We start from the raw sequence: 24,852 nt of genomic DNA, 5'->3' as shown, positions 1-24,852 counted from the left end.
CAATTTATCTCATCAAATGTTGGGAAATTAAGGGAGTTATATCTTCAAATTATATGATGCACACGTTTATATGTGCATATATATATTTGTATATATGTTTGTGTGTTTACATGTAAATATACATGTGTGTATAATATATATTTGTACATATGTTTGTGTATTAAGTGTAAACATACATGTGTGTATAATATATATGCAAATATATATATATGTATATATATATGCAGTTTTTCTACTCCAATCTTTTTTTCTTTCTTCCTTCTTCCTGAGATTTTAATTGTGCAGATGTTTGACTAGTGTTCTGGTGTTATCTAACTAGTCCCATAGCTTTGTTCATTGTTTTGTTTTGTTTTGTTTTTATAGTTTATATTTATTTTTGAGACAGAGAGAGACAGAGCATGAGTGGAGTAGGGTCAGAGACAGAGGGAGACACACAATCTGAGGCTCCAGGCTCTTATCTATCCACACAGAACCTGATGCAGGGCTCAAATCCACAAACCATGAGATCATGACCTGAACCAAAGTCGGACGCTTAACTGACTAAGCCACCCAGGCACCCCATGTTCATTGTTTACAATATGTTGTCTTTTTTTTCACATTGGATCATTTCTTTATTTTTTTTTGTAAGTTTATTTATTTGAGAGACACAGAGACAGCATGGGGGGAGGGGTAGAGATAGAGGGAGAGAGAAAGAGAGAGGGAGAGAGAATCCCAAGCAAGTTCCCTGCTACCAGCGCATAGCCTGACATGGGGCTCAAACCCAGGAACCCCGAGATCATGACCTGAGCAGAAGCCTAGAGTTGAAAGCTTAACCTGCTAAGCCACCCAGGCACTACCACCACCAACTTGGCTCATTTCTATCACACTACCTTCAAGGTTTCTTTATCTTTTCCCTGCCATCTCCTTTAAGCTGTTTATTTCATCTAATAAACTGTTTGTTTGCCATAGATATCATACCTTTTAAAGTCTAGAATTTCCATTTGCTTCCTTCTTATCACACCTCTGTCTGCCGAGAATTCCTCTTTCCTTTCATCAGGAACACACGGTGTTAAACTTTTCTTAGGGTAGTTATAGTATCTACTTTACCATATTTTTGGATACTTATAATATTAGCATCATCTTATCAGTTTCAGTTCATTTCTTATTCTTTTGTGAATGCTTTCCATTCACCTAGGTTTTTGTAAATCAGGTAATTTTAGATTGAGTCTTGTAAATTATGAATATACTTGGTGGAGACATTATTTTATTTTTTCTCTTTTGAGAGTTGTGTATTGTGCTTTAGCATTCAATTATTTTAATTAAACTTGAATCAAAACTGCTTCGTGGGCCATATCTCTGGTCTCATTTCAGATCCTTTGTTTTTAGTTGAGGTTTCTTTTGGATGATTTTTATTTTTATCTTTATTTATTTTTTTTTAGTCTAGACATGCATGATTGAGGGGTCAAACAGAGATACAGTGTACAGAATGTGACACTTTTTTGGCTTTTTTCTTTCACACTGTTTTCCTCTCTTTGGAAAGTATCTACCCATATTCAGTTCTCCAAATTTCCAGGCCATGAAACTATGGACTTTCAACTACCACTACCTCCTCATTGGCTGCACTGATGATGCATGACTTCAGGGTAAAAGCCACAAAACATGGGAACGTACTTTGTAAAATTCCCCTCCCATGAATATGTTCCTCCACCAAAATCTGCTTACTTCTTTTTGTTCCTCAATGTTGTTTTATGTTTTATGTACAAGTCTTATAGTGTTTTTTTGCAAAGAATCAGTTAGGTCACATTTTAATCATTAATAGAAGTTTAAGTCTGGTCTATATTCTTTTCTGATTGCATTAACAGGTCATTGTTTTATGTCTCAGGCTCTTTAAATACTATTTCCTTTGTCTAAAATGTCTCATCCCTTTACTTCACGTTCCTAACATCAGCTAATCTTCAAATGTCTGGTTGTTCTCTCTTTCAATAATCTGCATACTATAATCACTGATTTGCTTATCTATTTGTCCTATTAAAACATAAGCATCTAAAAATCTGTGTCTATATTTTAGTATTTTTAATATCATCAAGGCTTAAGTACCTTATCCATAACAAGACCTTTATATATGTTTGTTGGATAAACAAAAGATTGAAATGAGTAAAATTAAGCTAAGTCTTTATTTCTCAACATTGCATGTTGTTGCTCACAAACTTACCTGGTGTATGTCTTCCTTCTGGAACTGAGGGAATTTTCCCAATTAACCACATGAAAGATGTCATGGAGGCCAGAAGAATTCTAAGATTAAGTGGAAACACATTGTTAAGTTGAGCTAGGGTGAAAATATATGGGGAAGTTGGTATTTCTGAAAGATATTCAAAACTTGAAAAATCATACTGAATGTCTCCACAAATACTTCCGTTGTCAGGAGAAGCACCTCTAAAACCACTTCAAGATCTATGCACCATCCAATCACTCTATTATTCACTTTAGAAGGAACAAGTCAATGAATAAATCATAGTGTAGAAATAGGGTTTTTAAACACTTTGTGATAAAAAATTATTTCACATGTATCCTGTCAAACATTACTCAAATTTCTGACCCACTGCCAGTTCTACTCTTAGGCTGAAGCATTAATACAGTTCTTTGTAGACTCATCTTATTATAAATATACCCTAAAGATTACTATTGCCTTTAAAATATAATATTTTTAGGTGACACCTCACTTCTAGTACTCTCACTGAGAAATTTATTGTTTGAGTTTAAAGTGATGATTAGTAAAGTATTATATAATAATGTTAATTTGAAGTTTGTTTCAAGAGATCCTTCTGTCCCATATTTAAACATAATAAGAAAGAGAAATGGTAGTTTCTGATAGAATAATATAGTTTGCGTTAGATACTATCGTAGATGCTTTTAAAATATGGTTTAATACTCAGGAGAATTATAGCTTGTTTGGGTAATAGAGTATATATAGTATATATAAATATCCAGTTATGAATAATAGTGATTACATTGACAAAAGATTGGAAGGTGGAAGAATTTCATAAGATGATGGATATTATGTAACCTACCCATAAAAATTTTAGCATTATATATCATTTTTATACCAATGCATAGGATAAGTTATCTTTGGAGTTTACACTTATTTATTTACGAACTTATTTCATATAGTTTCTTAAATTTTGTATCTACAGTGAGTATAAAAATGTTAACGGCATAGATTTTATATTAGAATTCTGTTTATAATATTAGTTCTATTCTTGCAAGTTAACTGAAAAAAAAGAAAAGTGTTAACCACTTGGCTTTCATATTATTGGATTATTTGCAATATTAATTCTGCATTTGCAAACTGAAAACATCAGTAATCAAAATATACTGTCTGAAATACAGTTGTAATTAACAGTTTAATCAACATAGTTATGTTTCTACTGATAATTATAACATGTAAGAGGCAAAAATAACTTTAAACATATATGTAAATTAGATATTCATTAAATCATCTCATCATAAAATATATCCTTCTCTAGGTCCTATGATGGATAAGAGTTTTATCTTGTCCACTTGAAGGCTGAAATCTATAGCTATGGTCAATAATCACACTTGATCCAATTTGTTACCATAACCATAAAAGTCTGCTTCAAGGAACTAAAACAGGGTACCACTGGTGACTATGTTGAAGAGAAGCCGATCCTTCTTGAGAACCAAGAAGAATATCAGAAATAAATTTTCTGTTTTCATTTGGAAAGAAATGGACCATCCTTTTCTGTTCCCTTACTTTCTGTCTTCAGAACTGCAAGGTCATTTGGGATCATATACAAATTAAACAAAATTTAAATACATTTTAGACACCAGAAACCATGACAAACATCAAAATAACTAATGGATAATCCACTAAATTGTTAGATTTAGTGTCCATCGCAGTTGAAAACACCTATGCTAGAGGCAGTTTACAAAAGACTGAAATATCATTGTTCATAATACAGGCAACCATTCAAAAGTACTGATGATTCAAATAAATGAAAATCAAAGAAATATTTTACTTAAATGATGCTTTAGACTGAGAAATATCAAGTATATTTCAAGCTCATGATTTGGAGTTTCATGGAGACTACTGCTCTGTCAAGGCCCAAAATCATTCTAGAAATGAATAAATCAAGAGGAATGGATGAAAGACAACGCAACCATATTTAAGATTTCCTAAATATGAATAACTATCAAAGGGTATCATAATTTTAAAATAGTGTTTGCACATTAAAATCTTAAATATTTTGGGTCGCCTGGGTGGCTTAGTCGGTTAAGCGTCCGACTTTCGCTTAGGTCATGATCTCGCGGTTCGTGGGTTCGAGCCCCGCGTCCGGCTCTGTGCTGACTGCCAGCTCGGAGCCTGGAGCCTGTTTCAGTCTGTGACTCCCTCTCTCTCTGACCCTCCCCTGCTCACACTGTCTCTCTCTCTCTCCTAGAAATAAATAAAAATATTTTTAAAAAAATCTTAAATATTTTAAAAGCTTATTTCCAACTATAGCAAATTTAGGTCGATTGAACCTTTAAAAAAAGTCTTTAAAATAAAATTATTTCTGATTTAAAAAAGATCAGTCTCTGTTGAAGAAGTTAAGTTTAAAAACAAAACCAAAAAATTATTGTTTGGCATACTGACAGGTGATCTAGTAGGAAATGTTTTTATGTCAAGCAACTTGATTATTTTAATGTTTACTGTTTTAATTAAGTTAGTTTCTTAAATGTTATAGTTAAACACCCTTTTCTTTAAAAACGTCCTTAAATTTGGGTTCATGAAAAGGTCGCTGGTAAGGATTATAAACTTTGAGTGCCTCAGTGATGGATTTTTCTTCAGTAGCTCATCACCAGGGGTGTTCTATATTGAGAAAGAAAGGAGTAGTAATTAAGAACACAGAATTATTCAGGGTTTCTACTATGTCTAACTCAAGCTTGGTGGGGATTAATGCAGATTCTCGCCGAAATTCCTAGACTCCTAATGCATCCAATTACTAAGCTTGTGCTAAAATATGGTAGAAGAATCTTTCTATAATTTTTCTAGCAAAATATACTGCATCCTATTAGTATGTCCAGATAGAAAAAAGCAATTTTGAACATTGGCTAACTGCACATTCTGTGAAAAGCTCTGACTAGTTTCATGACAACTGCATGCATACAGATTTGTGAACATATAATGATGTGATGTAGTTTAAAAGTTCATGATAATATTGTTTCTATATTATATTAAAATATTAAGAAATAATAAGCAAACATTCATTTGACATTCAAAAGAGTTCAATGTAGGGGAAATTTTAAAAATGATACATTTAGAAAACTCTTTAAAAATTCTTTATGCAAAGGAGCGCCTGGGTGGTTTAGTAAGTTAAGTGACCCACTCTTGGTTTCAGCTCAGGTCATAATCTCATGGTTCATGGGATCGAGCCCAGTATCAGACTCTTTGCTGACAACACAAAGCCTGCTTGGGATTCTCTCTTTCCCTCTGTCTCTGCCTCTTCCTTATAATTTTCTCTCTCTCTCACTCTCTCAAAATAAATAAATAAACTTAAAAATTCTTCATTAATGTTCACAGGAAACTATTCAGTATCTTGAAAATGGTGATTATATTTCTAAAAAAATCCCCAAAAACCTAGCAAACTGAGATAACTCCTCAGACTATAATTCATGCATGATATTTGAATATGAAATACATATATATTAATTTTCACTTAAAAGCCAATACTTATTTATTTTATATTTAAATTGGGGGCACTTCAAGTTTATGTTTGTGATCATAATTTTATAATAATTTTATTAAATACATATAAAAACAAAACATTTCTTCAAATTTCCTTGCTGTCTCAATGTGTACAGTTTAAACTGTGTCACAGTTTTTGGAACAAATTTACAATTGGCTCAACCATGATATTCAAACATGAAAATAAAAAAGTTCATTAAAAAGTGGTGTTACTATGGTCTAATGATACAGGTCCTTAAAAATATCAGATTTAACTTTAATATTAAAAAGTTAGGACAGAACTTTTATATTAAACTTTTATATTAAAGGACAGAACTATTTAAATATCCACATGGCTTATGTAGATGTTATTATTTAAATAAATACAATTTTAATTGTATTTAAAATCAGTTCTTCCCCATAGAATGTAAGCAACATGAGGACAGGGCTGTGTGTGTGTGTGTGTGTGTGTGTGTGTGTGTGTGTGTTAATTGCTATATAGGCAGCTCCTAAAATAGTGCTTGGCACATATTGAGGATAATAAATACTTCTGATAAAGAAAAATATATTAAATCTGTTTATTTAAAGGACAGAACTTTTGAATCTGTTTAAGCCAAGCTATACAATGAAATATACAAAATAAATATATTTTATAATGAAATATTCATCAACCCATATGAAAAAGTGTGTACTCATAACAACAATAATGCATGACTATCAAAATATATCATCAACATCCAGACATAACTTTTTTTAAAGAATCTGATTATTTTTAATTTTGTCATTAATTGGTTTTTCCAAATTTTATTCATATAAAAATTACAATAAATCTATATAAAATTTATCTCTATCTTATCTTTAGCAGTACCTTAGGAGGAAACATCACGAGATTCTGCAAGTACATTACAATATTTAATCTTGCTTCCCCTTCCAAAAAAATACTACTTCTTCTTACTTTAATATGAGTTGATTCATGAAATGAATTTGTTTTTAATTTTTATATTAAATAAAAATTTTAAAAATTATACATTTTTCATAACTTATACAAGTTATGTTAGTTTTATATTAAAACAACACAGTATTTGATAGGCTTACATTTTTTTACAGACAAGGGAGCTGAAGCGTCAAGCTACTCAGGTACATTATAAAAGGAAAATGGCATCCAATTGGGAAAGAGGAACTTAGAATTTACAGTTCTCAGAAAGTATGATTTTAAAATGATGGATATTCAACATAATAAATTTCACAAAATGCTAAAACAATGTTGTAGTTTAACAGACTGTCAGAGGAGCACCTGGGTGGCTCAATCGGTTGAGCATCTGACTTCGGCTCAGGTCATAATCTCACAGTTAGTGGGTTCGAGCCCCGTGTCAGGCTCTGTGCTGACAGCTAACACAGAGCCTGGAGACTGTTTCAGATTCTGTGTCTCCCTCTCTCTCTGGCCCTCCCTTGCTCATGCTGTCTCTCTCTCTCTCTCAGAAATAAATAAAAAACATTAAAAGAAATAGACTATCAGAAACCTTTTATCTCTACTTATATAGTTGGTAATTACTTAATAATAGGTCATCTTTAATATATCTTTAGTCATCTCCTAACTCTGTGCCAAAAAAGAAATAAAAGGGATGTTTAACATTTGTTTCATTTTTAAAATAAAGTAGAACAAAATACATGCAGAATAACAGTATTAGATCCATCACCATACAATGTTAAATAGATCAACACCATACAACACTCTTTGTAATATTATTTTTGACATATTTTAAGTTATATTGATAGTGGAACTCAACCATAGCAGGTTCAATATCTCTCTAGCATGTTACAGAGATGTGAATAACAAAAGTGTCCACTTTATTAAATCTGGTTTGGTGTGGATTACATGAATACTCAATGATAACTGATACATCATTACTTTCCAATGAATATTAGATAGAGTTGTCTGTATCTGCTATGTCTATATTTTCTTGTACCATTGTTGCCTGAATTACTTATACCAGACTCTCACCCAAATTAATACACATGAACTGCTCTTCTCATACTGCCAACATCTTCCCAGATGATAAATCCATGGTCAATTTTCATTTCTCAACCTCATGAACCATCAGCAAGTGTCCTAGTTAACTTAATTAACCATCAGCAAGATTCAGCCATGCTTATTCATTTTCTCCTCTCTGTAATGTTTGGACCTAAGAACATTACCGTTTACAGCTTCCCTCTGTGGTAAGCCGAATGATGGCCTGCCAAAGACACTCATGTCTTAATCCCTAGAACCTGTGAATATGTTATGTTCCATTGCAAAGTTGAATTATGGTTGCTAATAGAATGTGTGATAATAAGTGGATCTTAAAATAGATTATTCTAGATTGTCCAGATACTGTGGGCACAAGGGTCAATTTAATGTGAAAAACTAAGACAGGAAAGTCAGTGTCAGAGTAATAATATGTGGGAAAAACTTAGGTGGCTATTACAATGCTCCCCACTTATAAGTAGCAGACATGGTTTTAGTGGATCAGGCATCCCAGTAGACACCCGAAACCACAGACCATACCAACGCCTGTATATACCATGGTTTTTTCCCTACATATACATACTTATAAGAAAGTTTAATTTAAAAATTATGCATAGTAAAAGATTAGCAACAATACGTAATAATAAAATAGAACAATATACTATAGCAAAATTTATGTGAAGGCAGCCTCTCTCTAAATATCTTCTTGTACTGTGTACTCACTCTTCTTTCGAAGATGTGAGCTGATAAAATGCCTATGTGATGAGATGAAGTGAAATGAATGATACAGGCATGATGACACAGCATTAGGCTACTACTGTTGACCTTGTGATGTATCAGAAGGAGTTATCATCTCCTTCCAGACTGCAGTTGACTGTGGATAATGGAAACCATGAGAAGTAAAATTGCAGACAAGGGGTGTGTGTGAAACTACTGGACTAGCTTTAAAGAGGAAAGAAAACCATGAGCCAAGGAATTCAAACTCTAAAAATTAGAAAAGACAGGAAACAAAATCTGTCTTCAAATTGTCAGCAGAGAATGTAGGCTGGAAGGCACCTTGATTTTAGTCCCTAAGGCCCATTTTCTATATCAGGCCTCTAGAACAAAAATATAATAACATTGTATTGTTTTAGCTCCTAAATTGTGGTAATTTGTTACAACAGCAATAGAAAAACCCAAATACCCTCCTATTTAATAACTACTCTCTCAATCTCCTTTGTTGACTTTGCTTATCTCTTCTGTGTGCCACATGAGAATCTTTGGGCCACTCATTTTCCTTATCTAAATCTGCTTCCTATGTGTTTTTATCCAGATCTACAGGTTTGGAGAGCACACTGTTTCCCTTCCCCAAATATGCTGAGGTCCTAACTGCAGTACCAGTGAATGTGTGAATCTGATCCTATTTAGAAACAAGGTCTTTGCAGATGCAATCAAGGTAAGATGGGCTGTTAGGGAAGGTCCAAATCCAATATGATTGGTATCTTTATAAGGAGAAGAAGATACCACATGAAGACAGAGAAACAGAGGGAGAATCGATGTCATAGCATGGACAGAAATTGGAGTGATGCTACTATTAGCCAAGGAACACCAAGGATTGATTGCCACCACCAGAAGCTGAAAAAGAAATGCCATGGCTCTGATGACAGTGATTTTTTTAAAATTTTTAAACATTTATTTATTTTTGAGAGATGGAGAGAGACAGAGTGTGAGAGGGGGAAGGTTAGAGAGACACAGAAACACAGAATCAAAAGCAGGCTCCAGTCTCTGAGCTGTCAGCACAGAGCCCAATGCGAGGGGACTGAGCCACCAGGTGCCCCGACAGTATGATTTTGAAAAGCCTCCAGTGTTGGGAGCCATTCTGAGCCCACTAGTCAAGAAAACTCCTGGTGAGGTGAAAGCAAGTTTGCCAATCAAATGACGACTGATATCCACTCCCACTCAATTATTTCTGCTTGAGCACCAACCCCCAAGATACCTTGTTGATTGGTATCGGGAGTGACTAGTCCCCTTATTCTGGCCCTGGTATGATGACTGCACCCTGTGAGGGAACTTATCATGGGAACTTCTTCTTTTGTAATTATGGGAACAGACATCGTATCTCCAGCAGGTCCTGTTTCCCTCCATACTTTCCCTTCAGCTACAAACAGGCTAATGACCCTTACTCATAAAAGAATGACCCTTACATGTACAATTCTGTTTCTACTGTTGCGCTAGTCCAAGATGTACATACAGCTCAATATGTAAATCAGCTAACCAAAAATGTCTCTCATGCCCTAGCTATTCAAGAAATCATAAAATTATACACAAGGTAAATGCACTCAAAGAGGCTATTCTATATATTGGATATGAGCTAAATTCTTTAAAGGTATGACTGGCTCTCTGGTGCCATAAAGAATATAACTAGAAAATCAAGTCTTTCCCGGAGACAAAGAGTCTAACTTAGAGAGAAGGAACAGATAAGAGCAGAACATAAGTTACTACATATACCTTTGTTAACTGATGGTGTATAGCAGCCCCTTCCCTAAGGCCTACATTCCACAAACACCTTTCCTTACCCTGGCAGCTGTGATGAGAATGGATAAGAGTATCTACAAACCTATGACTTAATCTTAGTGTTATTAATATGTGAACACCCTGTTATTTTCTTAGTTACTCAACCTCACTCTAATTGGGGTAGTTCTGCAAGAAGACTTCTATACAACCTGTTTCTTTTAAATTTTTTTTTTTTTTTTTTTAATGTTTTATTTCTAGGAGAGAGAGAGAGAGACAGCATGAGCAGGGAGGGTCAGAGAGAGAGGGAGTCACAGACTGAAACAGGCTCCAGGCTCTGAGCTGGCAGTCAGCACAGAGCCCGACGCGGGGCTCGAACCCACGAACCGCGAGATCATGACCTAAGCGAAAGTCGGACGCTTAACCGACTAAGCCCCCCAGGCGCCCCTATACAACCTGTTTCTGTACATTTTCCAAAAACATCTTATCACAGAGAACTATCCATTGTAAAAATTCCATTTTCTGATGCCATGTTAACATTTGACCTATAAATAAAGATGCCAAAACTCACAGGGCAGGGATGCCTGCCTGGTGACCAGAGAGAGTTTCGTGGCGCTCTCCCTCCCTCCCTTGCCGACACCGTCCATCCTTCAGGGACCCCTGGACCCGGCCAGAGCTGGACTCCGGCACTCCAGGAATGTGAAACAAATTTTTTAAGCCACTCAGTATGTAGTGCTTTGTTATGACAGCCCTAAGGACACAAATACAACTACTGAATTTATAATTCTAATACTAATTCATTCCTTTTTAAAAATTTTTTAATGTTTATTCATTTTTGAGACAGACAGACAGAACATGAGCAGGGGAGGAGCAGAGAAAGAGGGGGAGATGCAGAATCCGAAACAGGCTCCAGGCTCTGAGCTGTCAGCACAAGGCCTGATGCGGGGCTCGAACCCATGAACCGTGAGATCATGACCTGAGCCGAAGTTGGACGCTTAACCGACTGAGCCACCCAGGCGCCCCTCATTCATTCTTAGAAAAATAAAATTTATCCAAGTTCTTACTAGGTATTTTGACAAAGAAGTTGTACTGGATTATTTTCTTTCCATCTTGGTATCACCAGTATCTCCTTCTATGGTCCCTTCTGCATGGTGAGGGACAGATAAGAACTACATATTTTGGCATGTACTTCCCTCTATGGTTTTGGAGTAGATTTACCAGTTACTACTCACAGAATATTTGGATAGTATGAGGAAAGGAGGATAATAATGGGAGGAACATCCAGGTGTATGGACGGACATGAGAGTCACAGCCAGAGAAGTGATCACTTGAGATTCACCTGCTTTATTGCTACAGACTGAGATAGTTGGAGCTTAATCAGTAAGTTGTAGAAGTTTCCCAGATACTTGAAAATTATGGGCTATGTGCTTCAGTGTCTGTCTGCCTGAACTTTAGCTATAACCTCCCTGACCTTAGGTAGTAATTTCCCTAACTATTGTACTCCAACTCTCATCTCATCCAACAACACTATAAATTCTAACCTCTATATCAAATCTCTGTTTTCTGTGAATGAACCCAAACCAGTTCAGGAGCCCAATCAGCATCTCAACTTTTGCATGCCAGGACTAACTCATGCCCTTTACTGCCCCATCTCCTGACCCCAAAGCCTACTTTTTCTAAACTGTTTCCCAGCTCAGTTGATAGAAACCTTATCTGTCTAGGCAATCAGGCAACAAATCCTGAAGCTGTCCTTGATTATTGTCTCTCTCACACACTCCATTCCCAATTTATTATCAAATGCTATTGAAAAATACAACAGAATCTGACCAATTCTCACCACTTTTTCACTGTCACCACTCTGGACTATTAAAAATAGTCTTTATTCTGATTATTGTTACAGTCTCTTAATTGGTTTCCCTTTGTCTGCTCGTATTCCCCAGCAGTTTTGTTTTTCTCAACAAAGCAGTTAGAAGATTAAGGTTTGTTCAACTAATATAGAAAACATCAATAAGTTAACACTTTCAAAGTGGTATATACCTTTATAAATGGAAATATAGACCCAGAATCATACTACCTTTAGTAAACTGAAATGGTGTTGTACAAAGGCTAAGAATACCCTCTCAATTTTCATTCTGTCTATGGCACCTATTACCTGGGTGATCTTTGACAAGTGATATAAATCTTCTTTAAATACAGTTCAGTCTTCTGGAAGAGAAAGTTAATAATACTTTCCCATAGAGTCATTTGCAAAGGGCCTAATAGTGTGCTCTGAAAACGATTGAATTATTATCATTAGAAAAAATGAACCCCTTTATTGTAAAATACAACTAAAGTTTGTTGTTATCAGACCCCAGACAACATTTATTTCCTCAAGAGGAAAAATATAACAACATATATGCAGACACATTTTCATTTCCAGGAAGGAATGTCTCTTTTCATTTGGCAGACGGTAGCTGAACTAGCTCGAACAATTATTTGGGATCATTAACTCTGAAATTTGTTAAGAAGAGTAAGCAAACCCTGCAGGTGAGAAACTAGTTCATTTACCTTAAAAGCAATCAAGGCAAATTTCTTGTGGGGAAGATAGTGGGACTGGCAGCGATGTGATATAATAAGAAACTATGCTGAATTCAGAAAGAGAAGATCTTGGTTGTCATCTGTTCTCTGTCTCTGTCTCTCTGTCTCTGCCTCTGTGTCTATGTCTAATCTATCATCTATAGACAAAGATCTTTATAACTATTAAATTCTAGATAGGTAATTATGAATCTATTTACTTACATAGATTGATCAACAGATCAATTGATATAGCTACCTTTTCTGGGGGAAAAAGAAGGAACCTTCCCATACTTTATTATAAAACATTGCCACTTTTAGTTCTTCTGAAGTGCCTCCCAAAGAGTGCATTGCTTTTCTTAACCAGTTCATGTTAAAAAAAATAAGTTTCAGATAGTTGGATGGGTATTACCTTACCAAATACTCTGCCCTAAATATCACAAAGTATTGGGGCATATGGTGGTATGGTGAGAAGGCTGACTGATGTGGCTTTAGGTTGTGGTCTACCATCACCAGATGTGACCACTCTTTTTATCAGAGTCTTCAATTATAGCTATGAGCATGTTACTGACATTTGATTCCTTTTATGAAAAAAGCCTTCTTTATAATTATTGCCTATTTATTTTTTTATTTTTTAATATTTATTTATTTTTGAGAGGGAGAGTGACAAAGACAGAGCATGAGTGGGAGGGGGTTGAGAGAGAAGGAGACACAGAATCCAAAGCGGGCTCCAGGCTCTGAGCTGTCAGCATAGAGCCCCACAGGGGGCTCGAACTCACGAATCATGAGATCATGACTTGAGATGAAGTCGGACACTAATTGACTAAGCCAGCCAGACACCAAATTTTGCCTATTTAAATATGTCAGTTTTTCTTTATACTTTAGTAGGTATTTTGGCTCCCAGGATAATTAGGTTGCTGTGGGATCTCATTGGGTCACAGAAAATTTGCTGAGACTGTCTGAGGCAATTAAAACATAATCTACCTTGTATTGCCAATTAGACTTTTTTTTCTTAATGGATTTTTTTTTTTTTTTGCATCTATCATGTGTTAACATGGGGAGTTAGCACAAATTTTTAGTCTCATCCTTGCTAACCTAATGGATGGAGTGTTCAAAATTCTACCTATCTAGCAGCTTACCAAACAGAAAGCTTCATTTTTCTCCTCCTGATTCCCTAGCTCTACCCACCTGGAGAAGAATGAACAGATTTGGAAAGTTGAGGCTGAATGTGCATTGAGTTTTCCTCAGCCTTGCTACCTCCCACAATACAAAAGCATTGTTTTTCATGTTTGTACCATCTATTGCCTGAGGCAAAAGATTCTTTCTGTACTTTTAGTTATCTTAATGCAGTGCCCATAAAGATACAAAAAAAAAATCAGATAATATTCCAAAATATCGTTCTACTAGACTTTATATCACATTGAATCTTTCAATTTGACTCTGTGTTATCAAAATATGCCCTATGTTATGTTGACAACTAACTCAGTTTTCAGGGCTCTCAAAGCTCCTTGAGTTTGGAGTTAGTTGGCTTCTCTGGGTCTTATGACTATATACAGATATCTTAAAATGAGTGTATCAGTTTATTGGCCATAGCAGATAAAACACTGTCTACTACATTAACTATTTAACTATTGTCTCTGTCTACTATAAACTATTTGATAATTTTAATAAGTGAACTAATTATCAAATTACTATAATTATTAATGTTTTCTAATTAAGATGCATTTTGGGGCTTCCCAATTCAAAAGGATTATAGCAGTACAACTACTGATTTTTTCTTGATAATACATAGAGAAAAAATCAGATAAATTATAGGCTAAGAAAAGCACATTGAAAACCCTCAGATTTTCTAACTTTATTGCACAAGTATATTCTAAAAACTATTTTCCTAAAATTTTTCTAAGAGTACAAATTTAAATTGCTTTGATGTTGTTATTATAAACTTTGCATATAGTTATGCAGACTTAAAGAGAATCCTATTAAATAAATTTGTAGAAGTACATATTCCATGACAAAGATGCACATATACAATTTCAACAGATAATGCCAGTTATTCCTCAAGTGTGGTAACAATCCTCTTCCTTTCAAGTTTGTGCATAACATGATCTATTTTCCCAAATTTAACTAATGGTTTTTAAAAAGTCTTAGGTTTTTTCCAATATAGTATCTGAGAAATCGCATTTTGTTCTAGTGTCTCTTATAATTTTCATATATATTTATTGGCTTTTTATGCTTTATTTTTTGAGTTGTCATTTTTATTTTGTACTATTTTCTCTACTGTTTCTTTTTAAAAAATTAAAACATAGGTAGTAATCCTTTCCCTATTATGTATATTCCAATTATTTTCTTCCAATTTGTTATATAAAAAACATTTCATTAATCTTTTTCTTAGCTATTGTTTAACTAACTTTAACTTACTCTTTTATTATACTGACTGTAGGTTTTAGTTAATAGAAATTCTATTTGGTACTTTATCAAATCTAGCTTCTATTTATAATATTGAGAATCTTTGCAATTTAGGGTCTATTAGTTTTCAGCCATGATATTTTGTATCACTGTATTTTCATTTTTATTTTTTTATCTCTCTGAAGGCATTTAAACCTAAATGAAATAAGTTTCTTTCAGATTGCTCTATTATCTTTAGTTCCTGGGGTGTGAATTTGCAAACTCATTGATGAATGATCTCAGTTGTGACCAAATGCTCATAATTACTAATAACTGACTCAATGACTTGGCTTGACCAAACCAATCTTCACAAGTTTCTTCCTCATTCTCCCCTAATTTTTGGCTTGACTCCAAGCTTCAACAATCAATATAGTGCAGAACATTACCCTTAAAAACTCATTCTCAGATTTGGCCGACCTTAGAGAGTTTGTTTTCTGTTTAACAGCTCAATGATACTGTAAGTTCACTCGCATCTCCTTGTCCCATTTCCCTACAAAGTCCCTGCTTACCCCAATTATTCTTCCCTATAATGAGAAAACCTCTTCTATTTGATTTTTGAGATGCTCACAGATGCTGAGGTCTGACTGTTCTCTTTATTAAATAATCTTTTCAAATAAAATCTCCCTTTACCTAAGTCTAGATTTGTTTTTTAATTGACCATTGGCAGTAAGTTTCTATATATCCTTTGTGACTGCAGCATGTGAAATCATCAGCAAGGCTTCTCTATTCACAGATAGGATGGCTTTGCCTAGATTCCAGCTTTATAAAGTTTTATCAGTTTTTGTTACAACCGTGCATGTGTCTGATCTCCATATTAATTTTAAAATTCAAGCCACTAACACATATTCAGTCAAAATATGCTGAAACACTAATGCAACTTTAATTCTAACTTACCACTGTGGCTTTGAATTCTCTTATTGTTAGCACTTGGATATCCTCTTTTCTTGTTTTTAAGCTTATATTAAAATTGCTTTTGTACTCAATATTTCCATATGTTGAGTCATCATAAAATTTCATAAAGTAAGTAAAATATCATAGCATATCAGTTAAATTCACCATAACAAACTGAATTATTCTTTTGAAAGTGTGTAAAATAGTATATTAAATATCATTATGTGGCCGTTAGAATACACAAATGAACACTATGCATTGGAATAGCAAAAATATAATTCATAGTATTGTATTATTCAGTGAAACGTAAGTTAAAGAGTAGTATTTATAACATAATTCCTTTTTGTTAAAATATATTTGGATGGTACTTGCATAGACATATATCTTGGATGAATACATATGAAACTAGTAAGAATAGTTACCCTCAGGAGGTAGGATTAAGGATTAAGAGCTTTTTTTCTCAGAATGCCTTGATTGATGTTCTTGTACATGGCTGAATTTTCTTTATTTCTTTTCTCTTACATATATGTATCAGTGTGCAATTGTGTAAGCATTTGTAAAAGATGAATTCATAGGCAGTACTGCCTAAATCATAAATTGTAGAAGTATTTTCGTAAACTTAACTTTCAATATGTACTCTCCAGAGGATTTTTTAAATATTGTTTTGTTGAACTGTATTTAAAACAAGCAGGTATTTTGTGATAAATAATGAATATTTATGGTACAACCTAGTACCTAGTTACTATAGTTAATAATATTGAATTATACACTTTAAAATTGCTAAGAGACCAAATTTTAAATGTTCTTACCATACAACAGAATTTATAATTATGTGACCTGGTAGGGGTGTTAGCTAATGTTATGGTAGGAATCATATTGCATTATATAAATGTATCAAATCAACACCGTGTACATTTTAAAGTTACACAATGATATATGCCAATTATATATCAATAAAAAATAAAATTTAATTTAAAAATGAATAGCAAATTCTCTTGATTTTATTTTTGTGCAAGAAAATTACATGACTAAACACCTTTAAAGAGATCATAAGACTCTGGTCTCTATAGCAGGGAGAGACTAAGAGCAAATTGCCTTGAGGTAGGATGGACATGTTTTGTTTTGCTTTTTAATTTTATGTTCTGTTTAATTCTTAGTTAGGCAAAAAGAGGCTTTTTTATACTTAAAGTTAGTTGACTTCACTTGTTGCCCTCACAACACTCCCAAATGAAGAAACAGGAAGCATAGCTATCTAACTTTTACATAATAAAAAAAAAAAGTGTTTTCCAATAACACTCAAGGGTGATTGTGCACATTCACACTGTGTTATAATTATTACACAGAGATTCTTACATAGCTTACTGCCTCTAAACATGCTTCATTTTCTTCTCATCACCTGGAGAAGTCTATAAAATTTCTTTAGCCAGGCAATATTCTGAAATGATGTTTCAGGGATAAGTTAAACTTTGCCAGAGGAATTGGAAGTAGAAAGCAACCTGTGCTGATGCAGGAATCTATAAGGTGATATGAAATCTTTAAGAACACACAAAATGCACAAAATGGGATTAGACTGGAATTCCAAGAGATGCTGATGATAAGCAAATATGGGCCAAAAGGTAAACGACCAGTCATGACATGCTAGGAATTTCTGTACCTCATTCTGAAAGGTAGTAGTACTAAAAAGATTAATGTGTAGAAAAAGGGTAGTAGAGATTTTCAAAGAATCTAATCCATTGGTCTAAGATAAAGCTAGAAATCCATTTTTTGAGCAACTGTTATAAATTGAAAAATATATTTGATATATATGAATATAATATGATAAATGACTGACATGAATATTCATAAATAAAATTAAGCTTTAGTTATAAACATTTTTGTAATATTTACATTTTAAAACCTAAATTATAATAGTGAAGTATAAGTAAATATGACCAGAACCATTTAGGAAACAGAAAAATAAAAATTGATACAACCATTTTCCAACATTCACAGTGCTTCATAAAAGCCACAATGTGAAAAGAAATCAAGGTTATGGTGCTAAAGTAATTTAAAACTCTTTCATGCCTCATATTACTATCTCTAGTTCAATTTAATGAAGATCTGTATTTGGAGAACACAGATAATAATTCTGGTAGTGTTTCCATAGAGCAATATAATGTTTCTCAAATTTTACAAATATATGATCCGCAAGTTTTCTATTTGCAGAATCAGAAGGTGTTTTAGTGAGATTGTGCCAGGATATCATGCTGAATGACACTGAGGAATGACTTGACTTTTCTCAGTCTGAATTTCTTTGCTTCTAAGCAATGGAAAGAAATTGAAAGACATGATCTTTAATATCCCTTGCAATAAGAACGTTTTGGTGCCACCAAATATCCAATAGGAATACCTGTGTATACGTAAACACATAACCAGATGACTATGACATAGAAGAAAAGGAAAATGCAGAAGACTGAATAGGAACGTGTTGTCCAGGGGCACCTGGGTTGCTCAGTTGGTTAGGCCTTCACTTTGGCTCAGGTCATGATCTCACAGTTGAGGAGTTCAAGCTCCACATTGAGTTTTGTGCTGAAAGCTCAGAGACTGGAGCCCGCTTTGGATTCCATGTCTCCCTCTCTTTCTTTCTGTCCCTCCCCTCTGTGTGTGTGTGTGTGTGTGTGTGTGGGTGTGTGTGTGTTCCTTCTCTCTCTCAGAAATAAAAGAATAAACTTAAAAAAAATACGTGATCCAGAGAGGATCACACTGACTTAAATATACTAAAGACAAAAAAAATTTATAAAATTATTTACATATTAGAAATATGCTGAACCCAGAATATGCAGATATACACCCAATCTTATTGTATTACATACCACTAAGCTAAATATAAATCCTAAAAAGCTAGAAAAAAAAAAGTTTGTAATGCAAAGCAGGAGTAGGAAACCTATGAATTTATTGGAAGAGGATAGAAAGCCATATGACTTAATTGCTAGACATGGGTTTAATAAAGTACCTATAAGGGGGCAGTAGGTGTGACCTTGGTCCTCAATGACGTCAGGAACTAGAACCAAAATCACTGCTATGAAACATAATCCAAGACTCATGAGAATTATACTTAAAAAAACAAAAACTAAACTAAACTAAACAAACCGCATATGGACACAGGAAAGTACCAGAAATCTATCCTACGTCACAATGTTGGAGTTGGGAAAATGTCCTCTGTGAAATGTTTAATCTCCAATTTATTCCATGTGTAACTGAGGGTACCACATTCATTGTGTCTGTATGTTGTAGGAATTCAGGGAGGAAGAAAATAAAGCAAAATTGGATGATTAACAGTAAAGTCATTGTAACTCCTCTTCCCCCAAATAAAAGTCCATATCAGCGTAACTACCCTAGACTCCAAGAGTAAAATAAGTAAATAAATAATTAATAACAAAACAAATAACCTGAATCTGTTGAAGATGATTGCATTATCTAAAATTATAGGACACAGACACCGATCATCCATGAGGGGGTACACCAGAATTAACAAAACTGGACCATTCACAAAAAAATCATTTATGATGATAAAACAATCTGAAAAGGTCTATAAAAATATTTGCACCAAATGCATAAACAGTTAAATAGAAAATCGTATCATAATTAAAGCAAAGGGAAAATGTTAAGGGGCCAAATGTTCACAAGATATAAACAGAACACCTAAAAATTTTAATATAATTTTGGAATTGTTTGGCATTCTTCTAGATGTTTTAATTCCCACTAAAATTATTTTAGTAAATTACAAGTTAACAGTAAGTCTTCTATTTCACTGATATTCAATTCTTGAATATTCATTTGAGAATGATTTGCATGTCTTCAGCCAATACTTTCAGTCTACTGCATTGTTGGTTATCATACTTTCTTCTTTATAAAAGGATTCACTGAATGAATCCCTCTTCCTCTCTGTATACAGGTATAGAAGATAATAATGCCTCCCACCCTCACCCACAAATATATATATATATGATTTTATATATATATAAATAATATATATATATATGATTTTTTTGCCAAACAGTAAATTATCTGGAATTGGGAAAATTAGTTACCTCTTTCTGTCACTCCAGCCATCCTTTGAATCCATTATTCATTATTGAGAAAGCTCATTTCCCTGCATATATTAATGCAATTCCAGAAATCGTAACAACAGCACTCTACATTTGGTATGATAGAATGATGATCTCTTCTACTTTCTACTCCAGTGTCATTCAATGAATTTAAACCTTTAAAAAACATGTATTCAGTGTGATAGAAAAGCACTTCAGTAGGAATGTTACTAATGTCTAGTAGCCATCCCAATAAATAAACTTTTCCTTATGCTCCAGANATTATATATATATATATAAATAATATATATATATTTGATTTTTTGGCCAGACAGTAAATTATCTGGAATTGGGAAAATTAGTTACCTCTTTCTGTCACTCCAGCCATCCTTTGAATCCATTATTCATTATTGAGAAAGCTCATTTCCCTGCATATATTAATGCAATTCCAGAAATCGTAACAACAGCACTCTACATTTGGTATGATAGAATGATGATCTCTTCTACTTTCTACTCCAGTGTCATTCAATGAATTTAAACCTTTAAAAAACATGTATTCAGTGTGATAGAAAAGCACTTCAGTAGGAATGTTACTAATGTCTAGTAGCCATCCCAATAAATAAACTTTTCCTTATGCTCCAGATATGGTTTTTATTCAGCATTACTATTCACAGTAAGCAACAGACTGGTAAAATAGACAGTACAGGTTTAATGATGAATTAAACTGCATTGCATTGACATTCTCTAAGCCAGTAAGCTCTATATAATTGATTTTCTTTCAGATGTCAATGTGAAACAGCAGTTTGAAAGTGACATCCCCAAATAAATTCTGATTGTTGGCCCTTGCTGTAACTGTCTTTCTGTATCTCATTAGCTGAGGCATTAAACCTGTAAGTTTCTTCACCTGTATTACATGGTAAGAATAATGATTTTTGACCAGAGGACAGTGAGGGTAACTGTTGACTACAGAGCTTCTAAGACATTAGAGAATATTGATTCCTAGTATTTTTAATGCAGATAAAAATCTGTATATACCAATTTGGTGATCATTATGCATATATTTTATCTCAGCATATATATATATACAAATTGTATTTTAAGTTATATACATTATTGAGGTTAATTTCTAAAATGTCGATGCTTGACTGACTTTAAATGTCAGAAAAAACTTTCAGATTGATAAACAGACAATATATTACAGTACTTGAAATAAAATGCAATTTTCTTTCACCCTTAGGGTTTCCATTTACCCTATAGTTTCTGTCTTTACCAGAAATACAGTGGCTTGCACTGACCACATGTTTTGAAATAAGCATGATTTCTGTTTTATTGAATATGGGGGTTTTAACAACTAACAGCATGCTTATACTACTCATGGCAGTATTATTTTAATGGTATGTATGGTACTGAAGCCCCAGTGGCATTTTTCTGGGATGAACATATACATTGGGACAATTAGGAAGTACAGGCACCCTAAAGAGATCTGGCCAGGAGATTGAAACAAGAAAGGAAAAGGGAAGATCAAGTTGCAACTTGGAGTCTCATTTGCTGACGTCTCCCTAAAGAAGAGAAGAGCAGAGGAGGCTGGCTATTTCTCTTAGTTCTAGGGTGTGTACAGCATGGACTGTTAAAGCAGAAAGGACATATATTGGGTAAAGGAAAATGTTCCACTCATTGTCTTCAGGCTCCTTCACTGACTGTTTTTATTACTAGGCTAACCTGAAGGTACCAGGGGACATGGTCTGGGGTGTGGTGCATGAAAAATTTCAAGAAGGAGGGGCGCCTGGGTGGCTTAGTCGGTTAAGTGTCCGACTTTCGCTTAGGTCATGATCTCGCGGTTTGTGGGTTCGAGCCCCACGTCGGGCTCTGTGCTGACTGCCAGCTCAGAGCCTGGAGCCTGTTTCAGAGTCTGTATCTCCCTCTCTCTGACCCTCCCCTGTTCACCCTGTCTCTCTCTCTCTCCTAGAAATAAATAAAAAAAATTTAAAAAAAAATATAAAAAAAAAAAGAAAAATTTCAAGAAGGAGAAAGTAGGAGATAGTAGCTCCTCAATGAGGTGATCCAAGAGAGAATATGGTGAAAAGAAGTGAAGAGGGTGGGACGAGCAGTCCCAGTATGCTGGCCCTTTCATTGGGCTTATCTGGCAACATCTGTTGATGGCCTGTTGCTTCTGAAACCCCAATATGCCTCTGACCACATGGGGTGCAAGGGAAGTTGCAGGCAGAGAAAGAGAAGAGCTCCAATTGTCTCCAAAATATATAAACACAAATTCAGATCAATAAAAGCAAAAATCTGATCCAAGATCTGACTAGATGTGAACTCTGATGGGAGGGGACAACTGAATAATATTTTCAGAGAAAGAATCTGGAAGTTTATTTCCCATTTCCAAAATCTGCTGTTAAGATCTCTTTGGTATGTTTGTAACTAAAAACATGCAGGAACAATTCCAGCGTTCTGTTACTAGGTATAAGGTCATCTTGGGAAGCATGCATCAATCAAATGTGATTTCTCTAAATATTTCATCAATAGGTAGATGATTCCAGTTAAAGCAAAAACAAAACAAAACAAAACAAAACAAAGACTTTGTGTTGTAGAACTTGATACTTAGTCCAACCAGCAAGCAAGTAATGTGGCTGTAGATGAGACCAGTGTGATTTTCCATGATTACCTTATACCTTGGTGATGCCTACTTATGTTTATTTTTGTAAACACAAAACATCGTTTATGATACCATAGAAAATTTCATTTATTATGAACAAACACATCAGTTGGAAGTTGTGAACTAAGGCTTCTCCTAAAACAGTAGTTATTAATTGTAGTTGAAGAAATGAATGCTAAACCATTAGGACTGAGCCCCTCTACATGGGGCTCTGTGCTGACAGAGCAAGGCATACTTGGGATTCTCTCTCTCCCCCATCTCTCTGCCCCTCCCCATTCCCTCTCTCTCTCTCCTCTCTCTCTCTTTCAAAAATAAATACACATTAAAAAATATATATGAAAAATTTTAGATGTGGTTGTTAAAGTACAAGATAGAAGAAATAAAAATAAACTAGTACCTTCTTTTTTTTTTTTTAATGTTTTATTTATTTCTAGGAGAAAGAGACAGGTGAGCAGGGGGGGCCAGAGAGAGAGGGAGTCACAGACTGAAACAGGCTCCAGGCTCTGAGCTGGCAGTCAGCACAGAGCCCGACGCGGGGCTCGAACTCACGAACCGCGAGATCATGACCTAAGCGAAAGTCGGATGCTTAACCGACTAAGCCACCCAGGCCCCCCTAAAGTAGTACCTTCTAACTATTGAGTATACAAAGGAAAAAAAAGGAAATGAGACAGATAGTAAGGAGAAAAGAGGGAGAGAGAAAGAAAAATCCATTTGCACCTTGTTTTTACCTAAGTCATTCTACCTCAATTTACCTTTAAAGGCCAAGATGAATACCTAAATCCATCAGTAGAGATTGGAGCAAGACTTCTTAACATAGTTATCATTCATAAATTTTAGTAAAAATTTAGAATATGGAATACAGATGTATTTTTTCCAGATTAAAGAAGTAGCAATAGGGGCGCCTGGGTGGCTTAGTGGGTTAAGCGTCCGACTTTCGCTTAGGTCAGGATCTCGCGGTTTGTGGGTTCGAGCCCTGCGTCGGGCTCTGTGCTGACTGCCAGCTCAGAGCCTGGAGCCTGTTTCAGTCTGTGACTCCCTCTCTCTCTGACCCTCCCCTGCTCACGCTGTCTCTCTCTCTCCTAGAAATAAATAAAAAAAAAACATTAAAAAAAAAAGTAGCAGTATACCTTTATGTAACAAACCATAGTCGTGATTAAATTATTTCCATTAATATCCTCAACCAAATGACCGTTTGCTCAGACCATGGAGAGGATGGNAAAAAAAAAAAAAAAAAAAAAAAAAAGCAATAAAAGATAAGTTATATAGTATGATCCAACAGCTTTATATGACTAGATCATATAACTCCGGTACAACAAGAAAATATGAACCTGCAACCTAGAAGTTATGTCCAAATGGGGTGGCATAAAAGGAATAAATGGATCACCTTTTTGACAAAAATGTAGATCCCTGAACACTGAATTCCAGTAGCAACACCCTTCCTCTCTACACATGGACACCATAAAATGTGATAAAAAGCTGCATATCACATTTCTAAACTCCTATAATTGCCATGATTTTAGACTCCTCTAAATTTCTTTAGGCTGCTGAAGCTCCTCAACTTCATATGTGCTTTTATGAGAAAGAAATAAGGCTCTAGAGAATGTGTCAAACCAAAAATATTTCTCAGAAGAGGTCCTCTAATTTATAATATATAAGAGACTGAAGTAACAGTATACATGAACTACATTCTTTTTGTCAAACCATTCGCCCTGGGGCATAAACAACAATTTTATTAAATTATAAAGTTAAGATTCTCATTTAATAAAAAATGTTTTTATGCTCATGATATATCAGGAAAATTAAAACATGAGAGAGGTTAAGTATAAATACCCTGCCTTTAGAGTTATGTTGCCTTGCATTTTCATTCACACTGCACTCTAAATAGCACAATTACAAGTTGAACTAAGCTTTAAATCTATGTCTTCCAAATGACTGAAGTTATACTTCTCCTAGGATATGACGGGAGCCTCTTAGTGCTATTTCCTTCCTGAGATCTGTTTTCTAGGTATAAGCATGTTTTTCCACTATCACAATAGGACTG

The 24,852-nt window shown here is 34.5% G+C and overlaps 1 protein-coding gene across 2 annotated transcripts in view; it reads right to left on the bottom strand.

The window, feature by feature from the left end:
• LOC144244769 (uncharacterized) overlaps nucleotides 1–24,852 on the bottom strand; it is a 458,868-nt gene that overhangs the window by 190,877 nt on the left and 243,139 nt on the right. For both annotated transcript variants that reach the window (XR_013339058.1, XM_077780100.1), the window contains exon 3: nucleotides 2,192–2,271. Coding sequence is in view for 1 of the 2 variants with exons in the window: in XM_077780100.1 (XP_077636226.1) it covers nucleotides 2,192–2,271 (80 nt within the window). In the remaining variant the exon portion in view is untranslated. The remainder of the gene's footprint in view (nucleotides 1–2,191; nucleotides 2,272–24,852) is intronic.

This window comes from Crocuta crocuta, unplaced genomic scaffold (assembly GCF_008692635.1).
Source record: "Crocuta crocuta isolate KB4526 unplaced genomic scaffold, BGI_CrCroc_1.0 scaffold188, whole genome shotgun sequence".
In the NCBI taxonomy this organism is placed as follows: domain Eukaryota; kingdom Metazoa; phylum Chordata; class Mammalia; order Carnivora; family Hyaenidae; genus Crocuta; species Crocuta crocuta.
Note: the sequence above shows the minus strand (reverse complement) of the source record. Positions and strands in the feature narration are given on the sequence as shown.